The sequence below is a fragment of the Littorina saxatilis genome, linkage group LG5 (assembly GCF_037325665.1).
Source record: "Littorina saxatilis isolate snail1 linkage group LG5, US_GU_Lsax_2.0, whole genome shotgun sequence".
NCBI classification, from domain to species: domain Eukaryota; kingdom Metazoa; phylum Mollusca; class Gastropoda; order Littorinimorpha; family Littorinidae; genus Littorina; species Littorina saxatilis.
In genome coordinates this window covers 25,703,190-25,720,486 of record NC_090249.1, presented here as the reverse complement: position 1 = coordinate 25,720,486, position 17,297 = coordinate 25,703,190, and the positions used below count along the sequence as shown (strand labels likewise).

General features: G+C 43.7%; 2 protein-coding genes across 2 annotated transcripts in view; both read right to left on the bottom strand.

The window, feature by feature from the left end:
- LOC138966676 (coiled-coil and C2 domain-containing protein 2A-like) overlaps positions 1–1,920 on the bottom strand; it is a 58,158-nt gene extending 56,238 nt beyond the window's left edge. Inside the window, exons 1-4 of the mRNA XM_070338979.1 lie at positions 1,777–1,920; positions 1,269–1,375; positions 627–692; positions 190–264 (exon numbers count right to left, since the gene is read on the bottom strand). Of these exons, the coding sequence (XP_070195080.1) occupies positions 190–264; positions 627–692; positions 1,269–1,358 (231 nt within the window). The 5' untranslated portion in view covers positions 1,359–1,375; positions 1,777–1,920. The remainder of the gene's footprint in view (positions 1–189; positions 265–626; positions 693–1,268; positions 1,376–1,776) is intronic.
- Positions 1,921–4,241: 2,321 nt separating this feature from the next.
- Positions 4,242–17,297, bottom strand: part of LOC138966684 (peptidyl-prolyl cis-trans isomerase FKBP1B-like) — a 17,501-nt gene continuing 4,445 nt past the window's right edge. Inside the window, exons 4-7 of the mRNA XM_070338989.1 lie at positions 17,218–17,297; positions 8,156–8,178; positions 7,566–7,639; positions 4,242–6,780 (exon numbers count right to left, since the gene is read on the bottom strand). Of these exons, the coding sequence (XP_070195090.1) occupies positions 6,726–6,780; positions 7,566–7,639; positions 8,156–8,178; positions 17,218–17,297 (232 nt within the window). The 3' untranslated portion in view covers positions 4,242–6,725. The remainder of the gene's footprint in view (positions 6,781–7,565; positions 7,640–8,155; positions 8,179–17,217) is intronic.

Sequence of the window (17,297 nt, the reverse complement as noted above, 5' to 3'; positions counted from 1 at the left end):
AATTGATCTCATAACAGAGACTCACATACACACACACCTTATTTTATTAGCTTTAAAAATAAAACAAGTATATATATCTGTAGTATCATATGAATGTGTGCTATGAAAAATGATATTAAGTCTACAAAAAAATCCTACAAAAGTACTGAGAAAAAAAATAAAAAAATAAATGCATCCCACGTTACTTACAGCTTTCTTCCTCTGTCGTCGTCGAGTTTTAAGGTCTTTCACCAAATGTTCTGCTTCTGCTGCCTCTTCTGCCATCTGAACAGAACAAAAAGTCAGTGTGAATTCTAACAGCTTGCCCACAAAGATCGTCATAGCAATCTGCAATACAGATCAGATCCTGACTTGCACAAAATTCTTAAACCATCCAGTGCGACTCACAGGTTCAAAACAAATTAATTTGTGCACGACTTTATCTTTAAGTAAATAATTGAGTTGATTTAAACTGGTATAATAAAGTACAATTTAATTTCTTGACCTGCTATTTATATTGTACAGATTGTTCCACAGCACTATGATCATTGTACTGTAGCACTAGTAGCAGGTCAAAGACAGCAACAACACTGACATAACACACACAGACCAACACATCAGGAACATGACTCAAACTCAAGAAATACCTCAGCTGCAGATGACTCTCCCTCTGTCTGTGAAAAAGTCTGGTATGCAGCCTCTGTCTCAGAATCCTGATAAAAAATAAAAACACCCACAAATGATTTTCTCCACAGGAAAACATTAAAACACAACTAAATTTCTATAAGGTCATTATTGTGTGCAGTCTTAGTGTTGAAAATGTTGCCTCGTGAACAAAAACAATAGCACTAACAAGAATGAATAAGCTAGGGAAACATATATTTTGAATCTTTTATTTCTGTGTTGCTGCACCTGGGGTGTTATAAAGGTACCAATTAAGGGACAATGACTGAATGAGGCTGATGATTTGCATACTGACATTGCAGCCTAGCTAGCTGTGCAGGTGAAAAAAGTTCCTAGACTGGAAGAGTGGGAGGAGTGGGGTGGAGGTGAGTATAAGGGGCTCATCCTGCATGCAGGGAGGCTGTTGAAACAACTTCAATACAGCACTACAATCCTCGATCAATAGTATCAAGCATAATCGTCATGCTATGACAAATTAAGGACTACATCACACATACAACGTTTAATTCATAAGACTCGAAGAAGAGCTATAGTCTAATTATAAATCATGATCCCCTGTAATTTGGATTTAAACAGTCAAAAACACCAGCCAGACAATGGCATACCATGCTGGGGTTGGATATGCCGTCCACATCCTCTCCCCTTTCCAGCAGCTGATCCTTCTGTCGGCCACGACGTCGACTTCTGCCTTCCATCTTGCCTCAGGTTCAGCCTGGTGTGAAAGTCATAGGTGAATTAAAATAGTAAAGGTAAATATATGCAGCGAAAGTATCAGATGAGCTTGTCCCTATAAAAGCCGTATATTTTCTTCACATTCCTTGTTGAAAGAGCATCATGTACTGAAAATCAGAACAGTGCTAGTCTATCCTCCCTCTGTACTGTGTGTGTGTGTGTGTGTGTGTGTGTGTGTGTGTGTGTGTGTGTGTGTGTGAGTGCGCACGTTTGTACTGTACGTGTGCATTCGGAAGAGAGAGAGAGAGAGAGAGAGAGAGAGAGAGAGAGAGAGAGAGAGAGAGAGAGAGAGAGAGAGAGAGAGAGAGAGAGAGACTCAGAGAGACTCAGAGAGAGAGAGAGAGGCTTGGTTTGCAAAAAATGACGCAGCTATCTGCTTACCTCTGCCTTGCAAATGAAATTGACAGTGCAGAAATGTTTTTAACCACAGGAATGAGAGTGGCTTACAGCCTAAAACAGTCTTCTGTGTGAGCGTTTGTGCTTTCCCCCCTCATTTGTTGTTGTCTCGCAACAAGACGCTGCTTGTCAAATCTGAACCGCAACAATGAAGAGTTACTATTAGGGGAAGTAACTCTTGGACTTTTATCAGGGGAGAACAGAATGAAACATCAAGCCACGATAGCGCAGAGGTACCGTACCGTACCGAACTTGCATGCATGACTGAGAAAAACTGTTTAGCTTGAAAAGGTAGGCAGAAATATATTTTCAAAAAGATCTGTTTAACAGAAATTAAACTAATTATGTGTAGAATTAACAAAAGTCTGTTTAAAATGTTTACGATATTTCCGAGACTACGGTCAAGATGTTTTGACCGCGTCGGATCGCCGTGCGCGTGGCCGCTGTGTGTTTGTATGTCAGTTTATGTCCACACGTGCGTGCGTGCGTGTGTGTGTGTGTGCGTGCGTGTCACGTGCATGTCACGGTGTGCGTGCGCACGCGTGTATGTGTGTGCATGCGTGTGTATGGTGTGTAAGAGACAGAAAGAGAGAGAGAGAGAACAAGAAACTGAATAGTGTAGCCCGCTATAATCTGAGCGGCGTGTGTGTGTGTGTGTGTGTGTGTGTATATGCGTGTGCATCAGTGTGTGTGCGTGCCGCAGTGCCGGCCGGGCACGCGTGTCACTGTGCGGTGTGCATGCGTGTGTATACATCATGTGTAAGAGACAGAAAGAGAGAGAGAAAGAACAAGAAATAGTCCGAGTCAGTGTAGCCTAGTCCGCTGAGCGGCCGCCCAGTGTGTGTGTGTGTGTGTGTACACTGTGTACACTGTGTGTATGTGTGTGTGTGTGCAGTGTGCGTCAGTGTGTGTGTGTGTGCGTGTGCATGTGTGTCAGTGCGTGCGCACGCGTGTATGCCGTGTGCATGCGTGTCAGTGTGTGTAAGAGACAGAACTGAGAGCGGCCGGCCGGGAGAGAGAGACTGAGAACAAGAGCCTAGTGTATCAGGCTATGTCTGAGCGTGTGTGTGTGTGTGCCGTGTGTGTGTGTCAGCACTGTGTGTACTGACATGTGTGTGTGTATGTGTCAGTGTGTGTGTGTGCGTGTGTGTTTGTGTGTGTGTGTGGGTGTCGGTCTATGTCAGTGCCCGTGCCTGGGTGTGTTTTGTGTGCATGAATAGTAAGCCGTGTCAGTGTGCGGTGTGTGTGTGTGTATGAGAGAGAGAGAGAGAGAGGGAAAAGAGAGCGTATGTGTGTGTGGGGGGGTTAGATGTGTGTGTATGTACGTGTGTGTGTGTGTGGGAGGGTGTCTTTGTGTGTGTGTGTGTGTGTGTAGTATGTGTGTCTGACTATGTGCTTGTTAGTGAGTGTTGTGTGTGTGTGTTAGTATGGGTGTATGTGTGTGTGTCAGTGTGTGTGATAGAGAGAGAGAGAGAAAGAGAGAGAGAGAGAGAGAGAGAGAGAGAGAGAGAGAGAGAGAGATTTGTCTTTCGCTGGGGTATGCAGTGCCTTGGCGTTGCACTTCTACTTAATTTTTATTAGTTTCCATTTTAGAGGATAAGTGTAAAAGTGGAAATTGTTGAGGAAGGTGGGGAAAGTAGGGAGAAGAGAAGAAGGTTAAAGTTGGTTGTTTATTTTGTTGTCCCTTCAACCTATTTGGCTATTGAAGACAGATTCAATTTTGGTTCCTTTTTCAGTTTAAATATGATGCATGGTCTCTGCATTGGAAAATATTTACAAGGTCAATCACAGTAAAATAAAGAAGGTCCTAAAAAGTTCATATCTTTTCAAACTTGTTCTTTCAAATCTTAACTAATCTTGATCTCCTTTAAAAAGTTACATTTTTTTGCTCGGGGCGACATCCCGGAATAAAACCTTCAGAGTATTTGCACTGTTGTTTTTCATGAATTTCTGTGACATTTTCACACTTTATGAGGATATGTTCAATGGTTAAGGTTTCATCACATTCAAAACAGTGGGGCGGGTCTTTACCCTTCAGCAGGTAGGAATGTGTGATGTAACTATTACCAATGTGAATGCGACACATAACCGTCTCTTCTCTTCTATTGAGGCGGCATTGAACCATGCTGTCGGACAGTTGAGAAGGGATTTTGTGAAGTTTGTTTTCTTCATATTCATCCTATTTTGCAAGATTCTTTGCTGTGTGTAAGAACGTAATTTTTGCAATCTTTTTCATCTAGACATGTCTTCAATCAACATATGTTATCTGCAAAAAAATCATGATGGACAAAAAAGTCTTTACATGTCTGGTAATTTTTGTGCTAGTATACACAGTTGTGTTGTGAGCGTGCCTGCATTTGTGTGTGTGTGTGTGTGTGTGTGGGTACACTGTATGCCATGTCCACCACAACCAGCTCCACAAGTAGACAGCGGGGGAGAGTGCAAGATAAAGAAAGAAGTGAAACCTTTTGTGATGCTCATGAAACTCTTTATTAAAGATATCAGTCCAACCGAAAGTTTTAAATCTGATTTTCTTTACACAGCCATACATGTACACAGTTTTCTTATGAGCCAAAGTTCAGGGGCGACTTTGGCGCCAGCTATTATACAGAAGACGACATCGCGTACAATCCCTAAGAATAAAATCAAACAACAAAACTCAAAAAGAACAACACGGTAACTTTGCAAAATTTGCTTTCTCGCCAAAGAAAGCAAGCAAAATGGAAGTTATATCCTCAAAGATGTGAAGCTGACTTGCGTTGTTGTCACAAGTTCAAATACAATAAAAATGTGTTTAACATGGAAAGCAAATCAAAAGAAATGTCCTTTTACCCTGCACAAACACAAAAGAAAAGCAACCCAACAAAGTCTTGGTTTCAAATACATGCATGCGTAAAACGTGTACTGTGTTGCACAATATTATTTTCTAGGATACAAGATCATTCTCTCTGTTCACATGTACAAGTGTGAAGATATTTATACAATTTCTCATCATCATCCAACCCAAGGGACAATTCGCTCTCTCTCTCGGTCTAAGTGTGGTTCCAAACAAGTGGTTCAAAAGGTTCAGCTCCTGCCAAAGTAGTGTCTTTCGAAAATGAACATTTGAATATCACTTTTCATTCTGCCCTATCAGCTCTCCTGTAACGTTGCCATGTGTAGTATAGTTTGCGCTGAGGTATCATCAACTAGGTGTTCAAACTGAAAGTCATGCTAAACACCGATTCAGACAGCACCAGGGGAAACAGGAGGTGGTTTTGTTTTGCTGGCTGGTCTCTCACAGCCAAATTTTTCAAAAATATAACAAAAATCATCAAAACAAAACAAAAAATCAATACAAGAAAAATCAACAGCAAAATGCATTACAAAATGAAAAACAGAGAACAACTTGACACTTTGCTTACCAATAAACCTATTTCATCTGTAAGCATATTAAAACAGCAACAAATCATTCCACACACACATGCACGCACACACACACGCATGCACACACACACACACACACATTTTTGCTCTCACTCACACCCCCACACACATATGTAGGGCAAGCATAATCATTCGTTCCAGGTGCTTTTACACTGAAACACCTAAACATACACAAACAGTTCAACAACCAAGTGGTTTCATTATCAACATCAAATACACCAAGTCCAAGGGTGGAATAATATGGTTTGCATGTCTTCCATAAATGTTTCAGTACATGCATTTCACTGTCTGCTTGCAAAACCTACCTCTGCTAACAAAACCTAATGAGAAGACCTCAAGTCATTAACAAATCTTAACTCGCTTTCAACTCAAGTCCGCCATATGAAAATCTTAAATAATAAAAATCAAAACCTGCATGCCCTAGACAAATAAATCAGCATATTTTTTTTACTGTCTCTGATTCTCAGAATGTTTCAATTAATTCATTGAGAGCGCCAGGTATATATATGTCTTGAAGATTAAGGTTGGCAAATACAGAAAAACCTTGGAGGAAGCCACTGTTTTCATATTTGGTAGTTTTGAATTTGTTTTGCTTTTTTGTAGGTTTACCACAGATCATCTACCTAATTATGTTAAAACTTGCAAGCCACCCAAACTTGTTCACAGTTTTAATGAACTGGTTATTTTACAGAAAAATGGAATATGTGAATGTTGCAGTTGAAGCACTTCATGAAAGAAACAGTCTCACAGTTATATCTGATTTTCCTCCTTGAAAACTGTACTTTTTCTATTTCTTGGGCGCAGCTTTCATTTCTCCGCTTTGTAAACAACTTCTCGTGCATTCTTTATCACAGATATACATGTAGTTTTAAAATCTTCATCAAAGATAGAAACAAAGCAGGTTTACAGAGCTTTCCAAAGATCAACTTCTTTGCTGTTTTCTTTCGAAGAAAGCCTTGTTTACTTTTATGTGCTATTGGTCGTATTTCACGGAACCTTTGAAGTCCTCAAACTCCTTTACCTTGGCAATGCATGTACTGGTCATTCTAAATCTGAATCCAACTCAAAAATGGTGAGTGGTGTTTGTAGGAGCAGTACTGCTGACAGGTGGGGGAGTGGTGGGGGGTGAGGGGTGAGGGGTGGGGGAAGGGGGTGGGGGTGCGGGGAGGGTAGTGAAGGCCACCCATGTCTTTGTTAACTTGTTCTGGCAACCATTTTTGTTTGGAGGAATCTGGCAACCACTGCTGGGGTGGTGAGCACGAGAACATTCCAAAGTGGGTGGGAACCAAGTGCTGGGTCAAACTGGTTGAAATTGAGATTTGCTTGTGATTTCAACCAATTGTAACCAGTACTTAGGTCCCATCCTTTTGGGCTCTTTCTTGTGCACATTCCTCCCGGATCCTGGACCTGGTCTGTACAAGAAAGTTCTTTCAGACCCACTTTTGGGGCTGGGCAGTGAAGTATATAACACAGACATTTTGTGGACATCATCGGCTGGTGGCTGGCAGCTACTCCAACTTCAGAAGCTCCACATCAAATATCAAGGTGGAATTGGGTGGTATAGTGAGCCGGTTAAGGAAAAGTACCTGATGTAAAATTGCTGTCAGAGAAAAAATACATCTAAAATTATTCTCACCATCTTGTGATTGAAGAAACAATGCCTACCTGAGCAAAGCTCATACTCTGTTCATTAGCTCATCATTATAAACTGTATTTGATTGTCCATCGACTTCAAGGAGAACTAGGTTAAAATTGACATACTAGTGAATAGCTTGTTTTTCTTCTGTGAGAAACAGTTCCAATGAGTGAATCTGGAAAATACCCATGTCATCTACAACACACCCACTATGTCATACTTTCTGTCTCTCAGTGTGTCTATTTGGTTCCTGGCTAGTTGCAAATCACTGTAATGTTGGGTCTAATGGAAACCCCTAGCCCTGGCACTTGATCATGAGAAAAAGAAGAAGGGAAAAAGATTTAGTTGGAAACTGACTGAAACCAAAATAGCTAGGTGGGATATGGCTAAATGGCAGTCATTTCCATAATATCTGGCACATGTACAGGCACTCGAGTATAACATTCCCAACTGACTTGATGCCCTGACAACAGATATATTGTACCTGTAGTTAATATGTAGTATTTACCATTTTCTAAAATGGTACAGTGATACCTGTGTTGTAAGGATACTCTTGGATCAGCCCAAAGTGTTCCATTAATGAGGTGTCCTGTCATTTGCGAGGACTCTCATCGCAGGCATCACTGTATTTTCTTACATGTATACCGAATCCTGACTCATGAAAGTGATCATTCAGAGCAGACACAGAATGTTTGGAAAAGTAAAAGGATATACTCCAGGGTATCCCCTAGCTCCGTAGGCAACGTCAGGTGTACAGGTCAGCTGTGCTCTCTCTCCCGTGCTCATCTGCAAAAAAGAACAAAAATGAGCAACACTGTCTTCCAACACAAGAATTTCTACCTATCAAAACTTTACCACCATCTCACCGTGTATAGGGTAAATGTTTAAGGTGTCATGCAGGAAAACTCAATTTTGTGTAAACTTGAATTTCACATTTTTCTTTTGATGGTGTTGTTAAGAATTAGGGGACTCTGTGATGAGGAGGCACAGTGCCTCGGAGAACTTTCAAGCATTGATTTTGAAAGTTAATTTCTTTGAGTTTAAGATCTAGTCTGAAGTGTTCATTATTAATCAATCTAAATTGCAACATCTTATGTCAATTACAAAACAAACAAAATCCTCTTAATCCGATAATAATATCACCTACACAAAGAGCCTACATTGTCTAAAAGCAGTTGGAAACATGAATGGGTTGTGCTGGAGACTTGAATAATCAGACTACGTTGCCAGACAGATAAATACGATGTAAAACACAAATGCTAGGCATTTGGCTAAAAGCAGGTTTTCGTTAATGCAGCTTACCTTTGAAATTCCTTCCTCCCAACCTGCAACAAAAATGCAAGACACATGACAGTAAATTTGAATACAATCTAACCCCCCCCCCCCTTTTTTTTAAAAACCTAAATAAATTTGAAAAACAAATCAGGCCTTAAAGGGAGGGAGTCTTAAAATAGGGGTAAATTTACAGAGGTTATGAACAAAAAGTCTGAGAAAACAGGGTCTTAAAAGGGAGGGAGTCTTAAAAGGGGGGTTCCTAATAATCGAAAATTCTAAGAATAAATTTTCATTTGATTAATATACTTACCCGAATCACATAAAGCATTGACGCAGTCTGAGATGCTAAGGTCTGAAAAGGCTACCCGTCTTAAACAATTTTAAAGGGAAGCAACCCCACCACACAAAGTGTAAATGGAGCCTTGGTAATGACCACAGACCCGGGGAGTTATACCTCCCATTGGTGTGTACTACGTCACTACCGCTCCTCAACACGTGGTCAAGATCATACGGCTTTAAAGAAACTAAACAAGTCGCGTAAGGCGAAAATACAATATTTAGTCAAGTAGCTGTCGAACTCACAGAATGAAACTGAACGCAATGCCATTTTTCAGCAAGACCGTATACTCGTAGCATCGTCAGTCCACCGCTCATGGCAAAGGCAGTGAAATTGACAAGAAGAGCGGGGTAGTAGTTGCGCTAAGAAGGATAGCACGCTTTTCTGTACCTCTCTTTGTTTTAACTTTCTGAGCGTGTTTTTAATCCAAACATATCATATCTATATGTTTTTGGAATCAGGAACCGACAAGGAATAAGATGAAAGTGTTTTTAAATTGATTTGGACAATTTAATTTTGATAATAATTTTTATATATTTAATTTTCAGAGCTTGTTTTTAATCCGAATATAACATATTTATATGTTTTTGGAATCAGCAAATGATGGAGAATAAGATAAACGTAAATTTGGATCGTTTTATACATTTTTATTTTTTTTTACAATTTTCAGATTTTTAATGACCAAAGTCATTAATTAATTTTTAAGCCACCAAGCTGAAATGCAATACCGAAGTCCGGGCTTCGTCGAAGATTACTTGACCAAAATTTCAACCAATTTGGTTGAGAAATGAGGGCGTGACAGTGCCGCCTCAACTTTCACGAAAAGCCGGATATGACGTCATCAAAGACATTTATCAAAAAAATGAAAAAAACGTTCGGGGATTTCATACCCAGGAACTCTCATGTCAAATTTCATAAAGATCGGTCCAGTAGTTTAGTCTGAATCGCTCTACACACACACACACAGACACACACACGCACACACGCACATACACCACGACCCTCGTTTCGATTCCCCCTCGATGTTAAAATATTTAGTCAAAACTTGACTAAATATAAAAACCATAAGCGGGGTTGGTGGGAGGGCATAAACTATGTGATTCGGGTAAGTATATTAATCAAATGAAAATTTATTTTTAACATTTTCGATTAAATTACATATTCTTACTCCGAATCACATAAAGCAGATCGCTTCAACAAGGCGGTGGGAAAGAAAAATCTAACTCACTCTAAAAATACTTGCCAGAAACTGGCCCGCTGCCAACAAGTCAGGAAGGGCCCGGTGGGAAAGAAAAAATCTAACTCACTCTAAAACCCTTGCCAGGAACTGGCCGGCTGCCAACAAGTCAGGAAGGGACCGAGAACCGTCCTGATTGACAAGTTCAAGTTCAAGTTTTATTAGTCCGTAACCCATGGGGGCATTTTGAACAATAAATACAATCAATACAATCATGATATATGCTAATATAGTAAATAAAAAAATTTAAAATTTTACAAATTCTATTAATAAAGTCCAAAATATTCTTTAGCAATTTCTTTTTCTTAGAAGCAAACAACTTTTTAAATTCAAGTGCATTAGGTTTTTTCCAATAGTAAGGTGGTAAAAACTCAGCTCTTTCTTCTTTGAAAAAATCACAGACAAATAAATAATGGAATTCATCACTTATGTCTTGTGATACACATTTGGTGCAAGTTCTTTCTGACCTCGGGATGTTACGATATCGTTCTTTCTGTACAGACAAATTGTTGTTTAATGTTCTAAACTTCATCATTGAAACACATTGCTGATATGGCAGGTGTGTGACATATTCTTCACATGCAAAAATATCTTTAAACATTCGATAGTTCCAAAACATATTTTTTGTTCCAATTTCTGTAAACCATTTATGGATATACTGGTCATACAAGCTTCTTTTTACTTTCCTTTTAAACCATGCGCTTGAGTATTGAACATTTTCTTGAAAAGTCCAAAGGCCACTTCAGAGAGCCAGTAAGCTGTGCCCAGCACTTCGTCCAATCTCCCGGACCGTAAAACGGCTCAGGAAGAGACCCAAGCCCTGGATTTAATGAACCCGAGCCGAGTCGAGGGGAAAGACAAGCTGCCCCCCCCCCCTTTCTATTGGAAGGAAATGCCAATGCCCTGAAACAATAAAAACAATCATGCCAAAGTATGCAAACCTTGGGATGGAGAGAAGACCGAAAAGGCCTGTGAGATAGAAGTCAGCTCAAGAGAAGAGTGACCGATCTCCACACAAAGAGAGAGAGAGAGACGCCTGAGTACAAGATACCAGAGTCCAACTCGATGGGAAAAGCTCAATAAAGAGCAAAAGCGTTCCTAAAATTCCAAGAACGTGAACAAACGCTCACCCTCCAATGCACGCTGTAAGGCTTCTCTGCGTTTGAGTACAAGTCTAACCAAGACAAGAAACATAGTACTCCTGGGTAGTGACAGAAAAACGCCAAAGAAAGAAACTATCTTTGACATCGTCACCCATAAAGCATTTTGTTTGTTTGTTTGTTTGCTTAACGCCCAGCCGACCACGAAGGGCCATATCAGGGCGGTGCTGCTTTTGACATATAACGTGCGCCACACACAAGACAGAAGTCGCAGCACAGGCTTCATGTCTCACCCAGTCACATTATTCTGACACCGGACCAACCAGTCCCATAAAGCATGCTTGAGAAGGGTGCCGTAACCAGCAGTCTAGCTGCCCTCAAAAGAGATGGTCACCAGTTATCCCCTACCAGTCCCTGCGAAAGCAGGGAGAGATAGTACGAGGAAGCAGTGACTTACGATTGTGCGTAAGCAACCGGAAGTGCGGAAGTCACAGTGGTCGAAGCCTGGTGTGACCAGTGACCATGAACAAAATGGCTAAAAGCCATAGTGTCCGCAGTTCAGTCTGCTTGTAGGTAATTGAATGTGAATCAAAAACCCCAAAACAGAAAACAAGACTGGTAAGCATACACGGAAAACCGTGAAGCCGACCAGTCATAAGACTCCCGAGACAAGAGTTCTCAGGAAAAAACTGGAAGTTAACCTTCGCGGCCAAATCAAGAGCCTTCCTGAGTTTGGGCGAAAAACAAAAACGCGTCTGTCTACCTCTGAAAGACTGAGGGCCAGACGCGGAGATCAACGGGCAAACGCCGTAGTCATAGTTGTCTGTGGTAGAAGGGTGACTGTAAAAAGAAAACCCGACCTAACGGAAGTCGTCCTAACTCACCCCATCTTAGGATGAGGGTGAAGAAAGAAAGAGTCGAAATCCGAAGTCACAGGAACCGGAAACGCCATATTCAAACAGCGATAGGGAGGAGACTATTGCACAGGCCAAGGCTGAGAGCCATGATGCCCGTAGGACAGCCATAGTTCCGAAGTACCCACAGTACGCAGGAAACGTACGAAACGAAAGTTTCGGCTGCCAAAAAAGATGCTGGGCTATGAGCCCACAGCAAACAAACCGGAACATTAGCTAACCCTCTGCCCGAAGAAGAGGACTAGCCAAACCTGAGAGAGGTGGTAAGCCACAAAGGATGACTCCTCAAACATAAATTGCCAAAGACAATGCCCCCTCAGGAAAATCTGTATGTAACCTCCGAGGCCAACTCAAGCACACCTTAAGTTTGGACGAAACACCAGAATGCGTCCGCTTGCTAGAGAAAGACAGAGTCCGACTCGGCGAAAGACAAACAAGGACCATAGTCCAGTTGCTTGTGGCAAAAAGGGTGAACGGGGTAACGTGAAGACAGAAACCCCACCCAAACGGAAATCGTCCTGCCTCATCTCCTGCATAGGAAGAGAAATAAGGAAAGAATTGTCGAAATCCGAAGCCACAAGAACAGAGAATGCAACCACCACCACTGACAGGTGGAATGGCTGTTGCACAGGCTGAGGCTAAAAGCCTAGATGCCCTTAGGTCAGCCGTTGTTCCAAAAACCCTGACGTACCTACTTGACCGTCGGTGAGAGGAACAACCTCTCCAGTTAAAACTGGAAGTGCGACAGAAGAAGCAGCCCGTGGCTGAAACGACTGTTACACTGACTGAGGCCGGAAGCCAGAATGCCCGAAGGCCAGCCCTAGATCCGACCAGAAGAGACCTCGGCGGGTGCTCGAGCTGATGGACCTTGTTCGCTGTGTTAAGATCGGACTGATGCATAAGAATGTGAAAATATGCATCCGTCAGATCCATTGAAGTCGCCCGACCTCACCACTCCCACCATCCATTGGCTGTGTACAGAGACCATCCAATGAGAGAAGTGCAAGGAGGGGACCCCCGCGATCACCAAAGTGGAGGGCGGAGGGAGGGGGGGGGGGAGTGAGATCGGGAGCACTTCATTTGGGGGAGAGGCTTGCTGCTAGAGCTGCCCCTCCCCCTGCCCGACACTGATCTTTTCCTCGAAACTCGAGAACCAGTCAGAGACAGCCTATTGGCTGGCGGTTTAGCTTGTCCAGCTTCAATCCTTGCAGAGAGAAGTCAGAGAACGGCTGATCTCTGTTCAACTGGATCTCCTTTCTTCTGGTATCGAACACCAGATGTTCAAAAGAGATCCCTCTACCACGGGCAAAAGCTCTCAAGGTGTCTCTCTTAGTCTGCTCGGTAAACTGAGAATGCGAGAGAAACACGTCCCTCCGACACATGACTGTATGAGCGTAGTGAAGGGAGGACAGCCTCATTTGCTCTTAGTGGAGATGTCATCAGCGTCCTGATCCACACTAAGTGTGAAAGGATTCAGTGACTCTGTGAAAGAGCGAGAGAGCGCTCTGAAGATCATCTCCGAGATAGAGGCAAGTTCCAAAAGCTGACGTCCAAATTCCTCCGAAGCGACAAGGGTGTGGTCTGGGAACACAACACCCAAGTCCCTCTAAAACCTGCTTCACCAGCAGAGGAAGAAGTTCCTGCGTTACCGGTAAAGGTGTACGCGGAAGAGCAAAGGACGACAACAAGTTCCGACCCGGCTTCGGCAAAGTGAACTTCTTATGACAAGAAGGAACAAAAGTCGAAGTCTGTGTAGCCGAAGCCAGCCAAGGCTGAGCGTGTTCCGGAACTGAACCGTGATGAACGAGCAGCAGAACCGGAACACTGGGGATACCACTTCCGGGAGGAGATGGTCTAGCCAAAACCTGCGAAAGGTGGTACACACCGAAGGTGACTCTCGAACCAGAAGTAGGAATCCTCCTCCTTCGCGGAACGGAAGTCCGACATTGCCGACTGAGCAACCGAAGCGGAAGCCGCCGAAGCCAATGTACCCGCCGGAAAGTATCTGGAAGTAACCTCCGCCGCAGCTTCGAGAGCAGCCAAGAGCTTCGACGGAAATCCAGAACATGTCTGATCGCTGGCTAAAGACTGTACATTAGAATAGCCAAGCGAACGGACACGGACCTAAGTCACAGTTGCCAGTGGAAGACTAATGAACGGGATGACCGAAAACCGGAAACCCGTCCACCCGGAAACCGTCCTGACTCAACCCCTACTGTAAGAGGGTAAGAGTAAGAGGAGGTAACATCCGAAGCCACCAGAACTGAATAGGCAGTAGCCGCAACACCCAACAGGTGAAGTGACGACTGTCCCGGCCGAGGCTGAAAGCCTGAATGCCCGTAGGCCAGCCGCTGTTCCTCACTCACTGACATCCGAGAGGAAGCGTCAGGAAGAGGAACAGTGTATCCGGACAGTCGCAAAGCCGCACAATGCGGAAGCGAAGGTTGCGTGGACTGGGGCCGGAAGCCCGAACGCCCGTAGGCCAGTCCACGGTCAACTCCAGTCAAGACCGCAACGTGAACTTGCAATGGAGGACCTATGCTTCCGGTAAACCGGAAGCGCAGCGCCGAAAACGGCTACCGCCCTTGCTCTGAAAACGCCAATGCCCGCGACGAGGAAAAGGTGAGGTCAGAACAGAAGTGGACTGGGGCCGGAAGCCCAAATGCCCATAGGGCAGTCCACGGTCAACCCTGGACAAGACCTCAGCGGGTGCTTGCGGCAGGGGACCTATGCCTCCGGTAGGAACCGGAAGCGCAGCAGCCGGAACCGGCTGCCGCCCTTGCTCCGAAACACAGATGCCCGCGACGAGGCAAGGGTGAGACGGAACAGAAGTTTGCGGGTTGTGATCCCGCGCCAAAGAACTGTTTCCCAGCAGGGAATGTCCGGCAGCCTCACGAGGGCCGGTGGACCAGTTCAACTTACCGCAGTGTCAACCACGGAGGCAGAAGACAAAGAAGCAAGGAGATCCTCCCCGGAAATTGTCGCCGACGGCCATCAACGACGCCAAAAAGCGAGCGTCACCCAATGAAGGGGGGGAAAACACCACCGGCAGGCGGCGTGGGACGCTGCATTTCTTCTCTCCCAAACTGCGGAACTCTGGAAATAAAGAGCTAAGCAGTATAGACACCAGAGCGCCATGCTCCGATGCCTAAAAGAGGGAAAGCAAGAGGAAAAAGAAGTCAAAGACATGCTTAACTGCCCCCAAAACACATGTTCATTTGGGGCAGAATAAGTAACAGACATAGCGGTATTATATGCTTAGTCCGAAACAACAACAATTACCAATGGTCTGGTAGATCCATGACATAAGCCTTGCCATGTTTTATCACTGTCAGCCATGCAGACCCACAAAATGGCGGCCAAACAAGAAGTTACTGGAAAATTTACAAGTCCAAAACGGACGAAAAGTCAGCAACTACAACGAAATTCCTGTCAAACTAATGACCAAAAAGGAAAGAGCTTACCAACTAACAAAGCAGAAGGCAAGTAAGAAGGTAATATAAGGTTTACCTCACCATTACATCGGCCTAGCCACATTTTATCGCTGTCAGCCATGCTGACCAACAAAAATGGCGGCCAAACAATCAGTTACTGAAAAATGTACAAGCAGACATGGGATTCAGAAAAAGTGATAATTAAGGAAAAAAAAAGGTGGGGGTCTGGGGGCCGCAGAAGGCCCCCAGTAGGGTCCAGGGGCAACGCCCCTGGTCGGAGGTTTTTTAGTGTTTTAGACACACAAAAATGGCCCTGAAATGCATATTTCAGCTTAATCATAGCCCCCCCCCCCCCCCCCCCCCCCCCCCCCCCTCCCCCCTTTCTCTTCCTTCCCATGTTTCTCAAATTAATTCTACGCTAAGACTCAAAATAAGGAGGAGAAAGAGAAAGAGAGAGAGAGAGAGAGAGAGAGAGAGAGAGAGAGAGAGAGAGAGAGAGAGAGGCGGGGATGGGGGGGGGGGGGTGGTGGCGTGTGACGGTGTGGTTTCAATGTTCTTACCTTGTCGGTGCCAAACGACCCCAGTGACTGATTTCAGGACTGGGTTTTCAGGATAGTCAGGTGCTAGTTGCTTTTCAAGTGGCTTTTGAGGGCAGTCTTTCCATTGGAACCGTAGTTGATAACATTAACATCCTGGCACAAAGTGCACTGAGCTTTTCCCGGCAAGTTGATTTTAGCAAAAGCATCGCCAACTTTCAGTTTCACGTCTTGTGTCTTCTGGCCTTTCTCGTATTTCCAGCTCAATGATACAACTTCATCGAGCCAGTCGAATCTCCAGAGATTTTTCTTGTACTTCTACTGGTCAATTTCCCGGGATAGAACGGTTTCGTCTCGCTTTAGCTTCCTCATCATTTTGGCAAGTGGCTCGAAGCGATGTAAAAATGGCGCCGAATCATTCTCATACGGTATGCTTATACTGAATCCCCGATAGCTACGTTGAAACGGTGACTGTAGGAGACAAAGACACAAAGCGCGTTCCCATACGGATCGACCAGCAACAGTCTGACCGTTTTAGGAACCAACCGTTCAAGAATAGTATGGAATGGAGCGTCGCGATCAGCGGACCGGCCGAAAAACTTGGGTCTATACCTACATATACCCCAAAATTTTCTCAGCGGATTTGCACGAATCTCAAGAATGATCCCTGGAGCCTAAAAATTTACGGAATTCCGTAATTTTACGGAAGAATCCCATGTCTGACAAGTCCAAAAACGGACGAAAAGTCAGCAACTACAGCAACATTCTTGTCAAAATAATGACCAAAAAGGAAAGAGCTCACCAACTAACGAAGCAGAAGGCAAGTAAGACGGGTACGTGGCCGGTGGGTGTCAACCAACATCAAACAGCACAGCCACGAGAGAGCCAAAAAATCAACAACCTTCTTCTCAGAGCTGAAAAAGTCGTAAGATCTTGACCACGTGTTGAGGATCGGTAGTGACGTAATACACACCAATGGGAGGTAACTCCCCGGGTCTGTGGTCATTACCAAGGCTCCATTTACACTTTTTGTGGTGGGGTTGCTTCTCTTTAAAATTGTTTAAGACGGGTAGCCTTTTCAGACCTTAGCATCTCAGACTGCGTCAATGCTTTATGTGATTCGGAGTAAAAATATGTAATTTAATGACAATTTGTAAATGTTGTTAGATATGACAGTGCAGCTGAATAATAAATGGAACTTGGAATAAATCTTCCTGTGCACTGGACTTTGCAGATCAGATCTGTAAAGACAGTGTTCAAGGGAGATAAAGGTGTGTGTGTGTGTGTGTGTGTGTGTGTGTGTGAGAGAGAGATAGAGTGTGTGTGTGTGTGTGTGTATGTGTGTGTGTGTGTGTGTGTGTGTGTGTGTGTACATGTGCGTGCATGTGTGTATATATAACCCCTATAGATGTCAGAGAAGAGTAGTTTCCCTTCTATAATCTGTACATTTTGTTTTTGGAGGGTCAAACTAAACTTTTTGGGTCAGGAGGAAAAATGCGGTCGGAACAGAAAACATTTTTGTGTGCCTTACCTTTTATAACTTCTCCAGAGCCAAGTTTGAATCTGAATGGGTTGTTACGATCTCTTGATGAGTCAAACACATATCCTGAA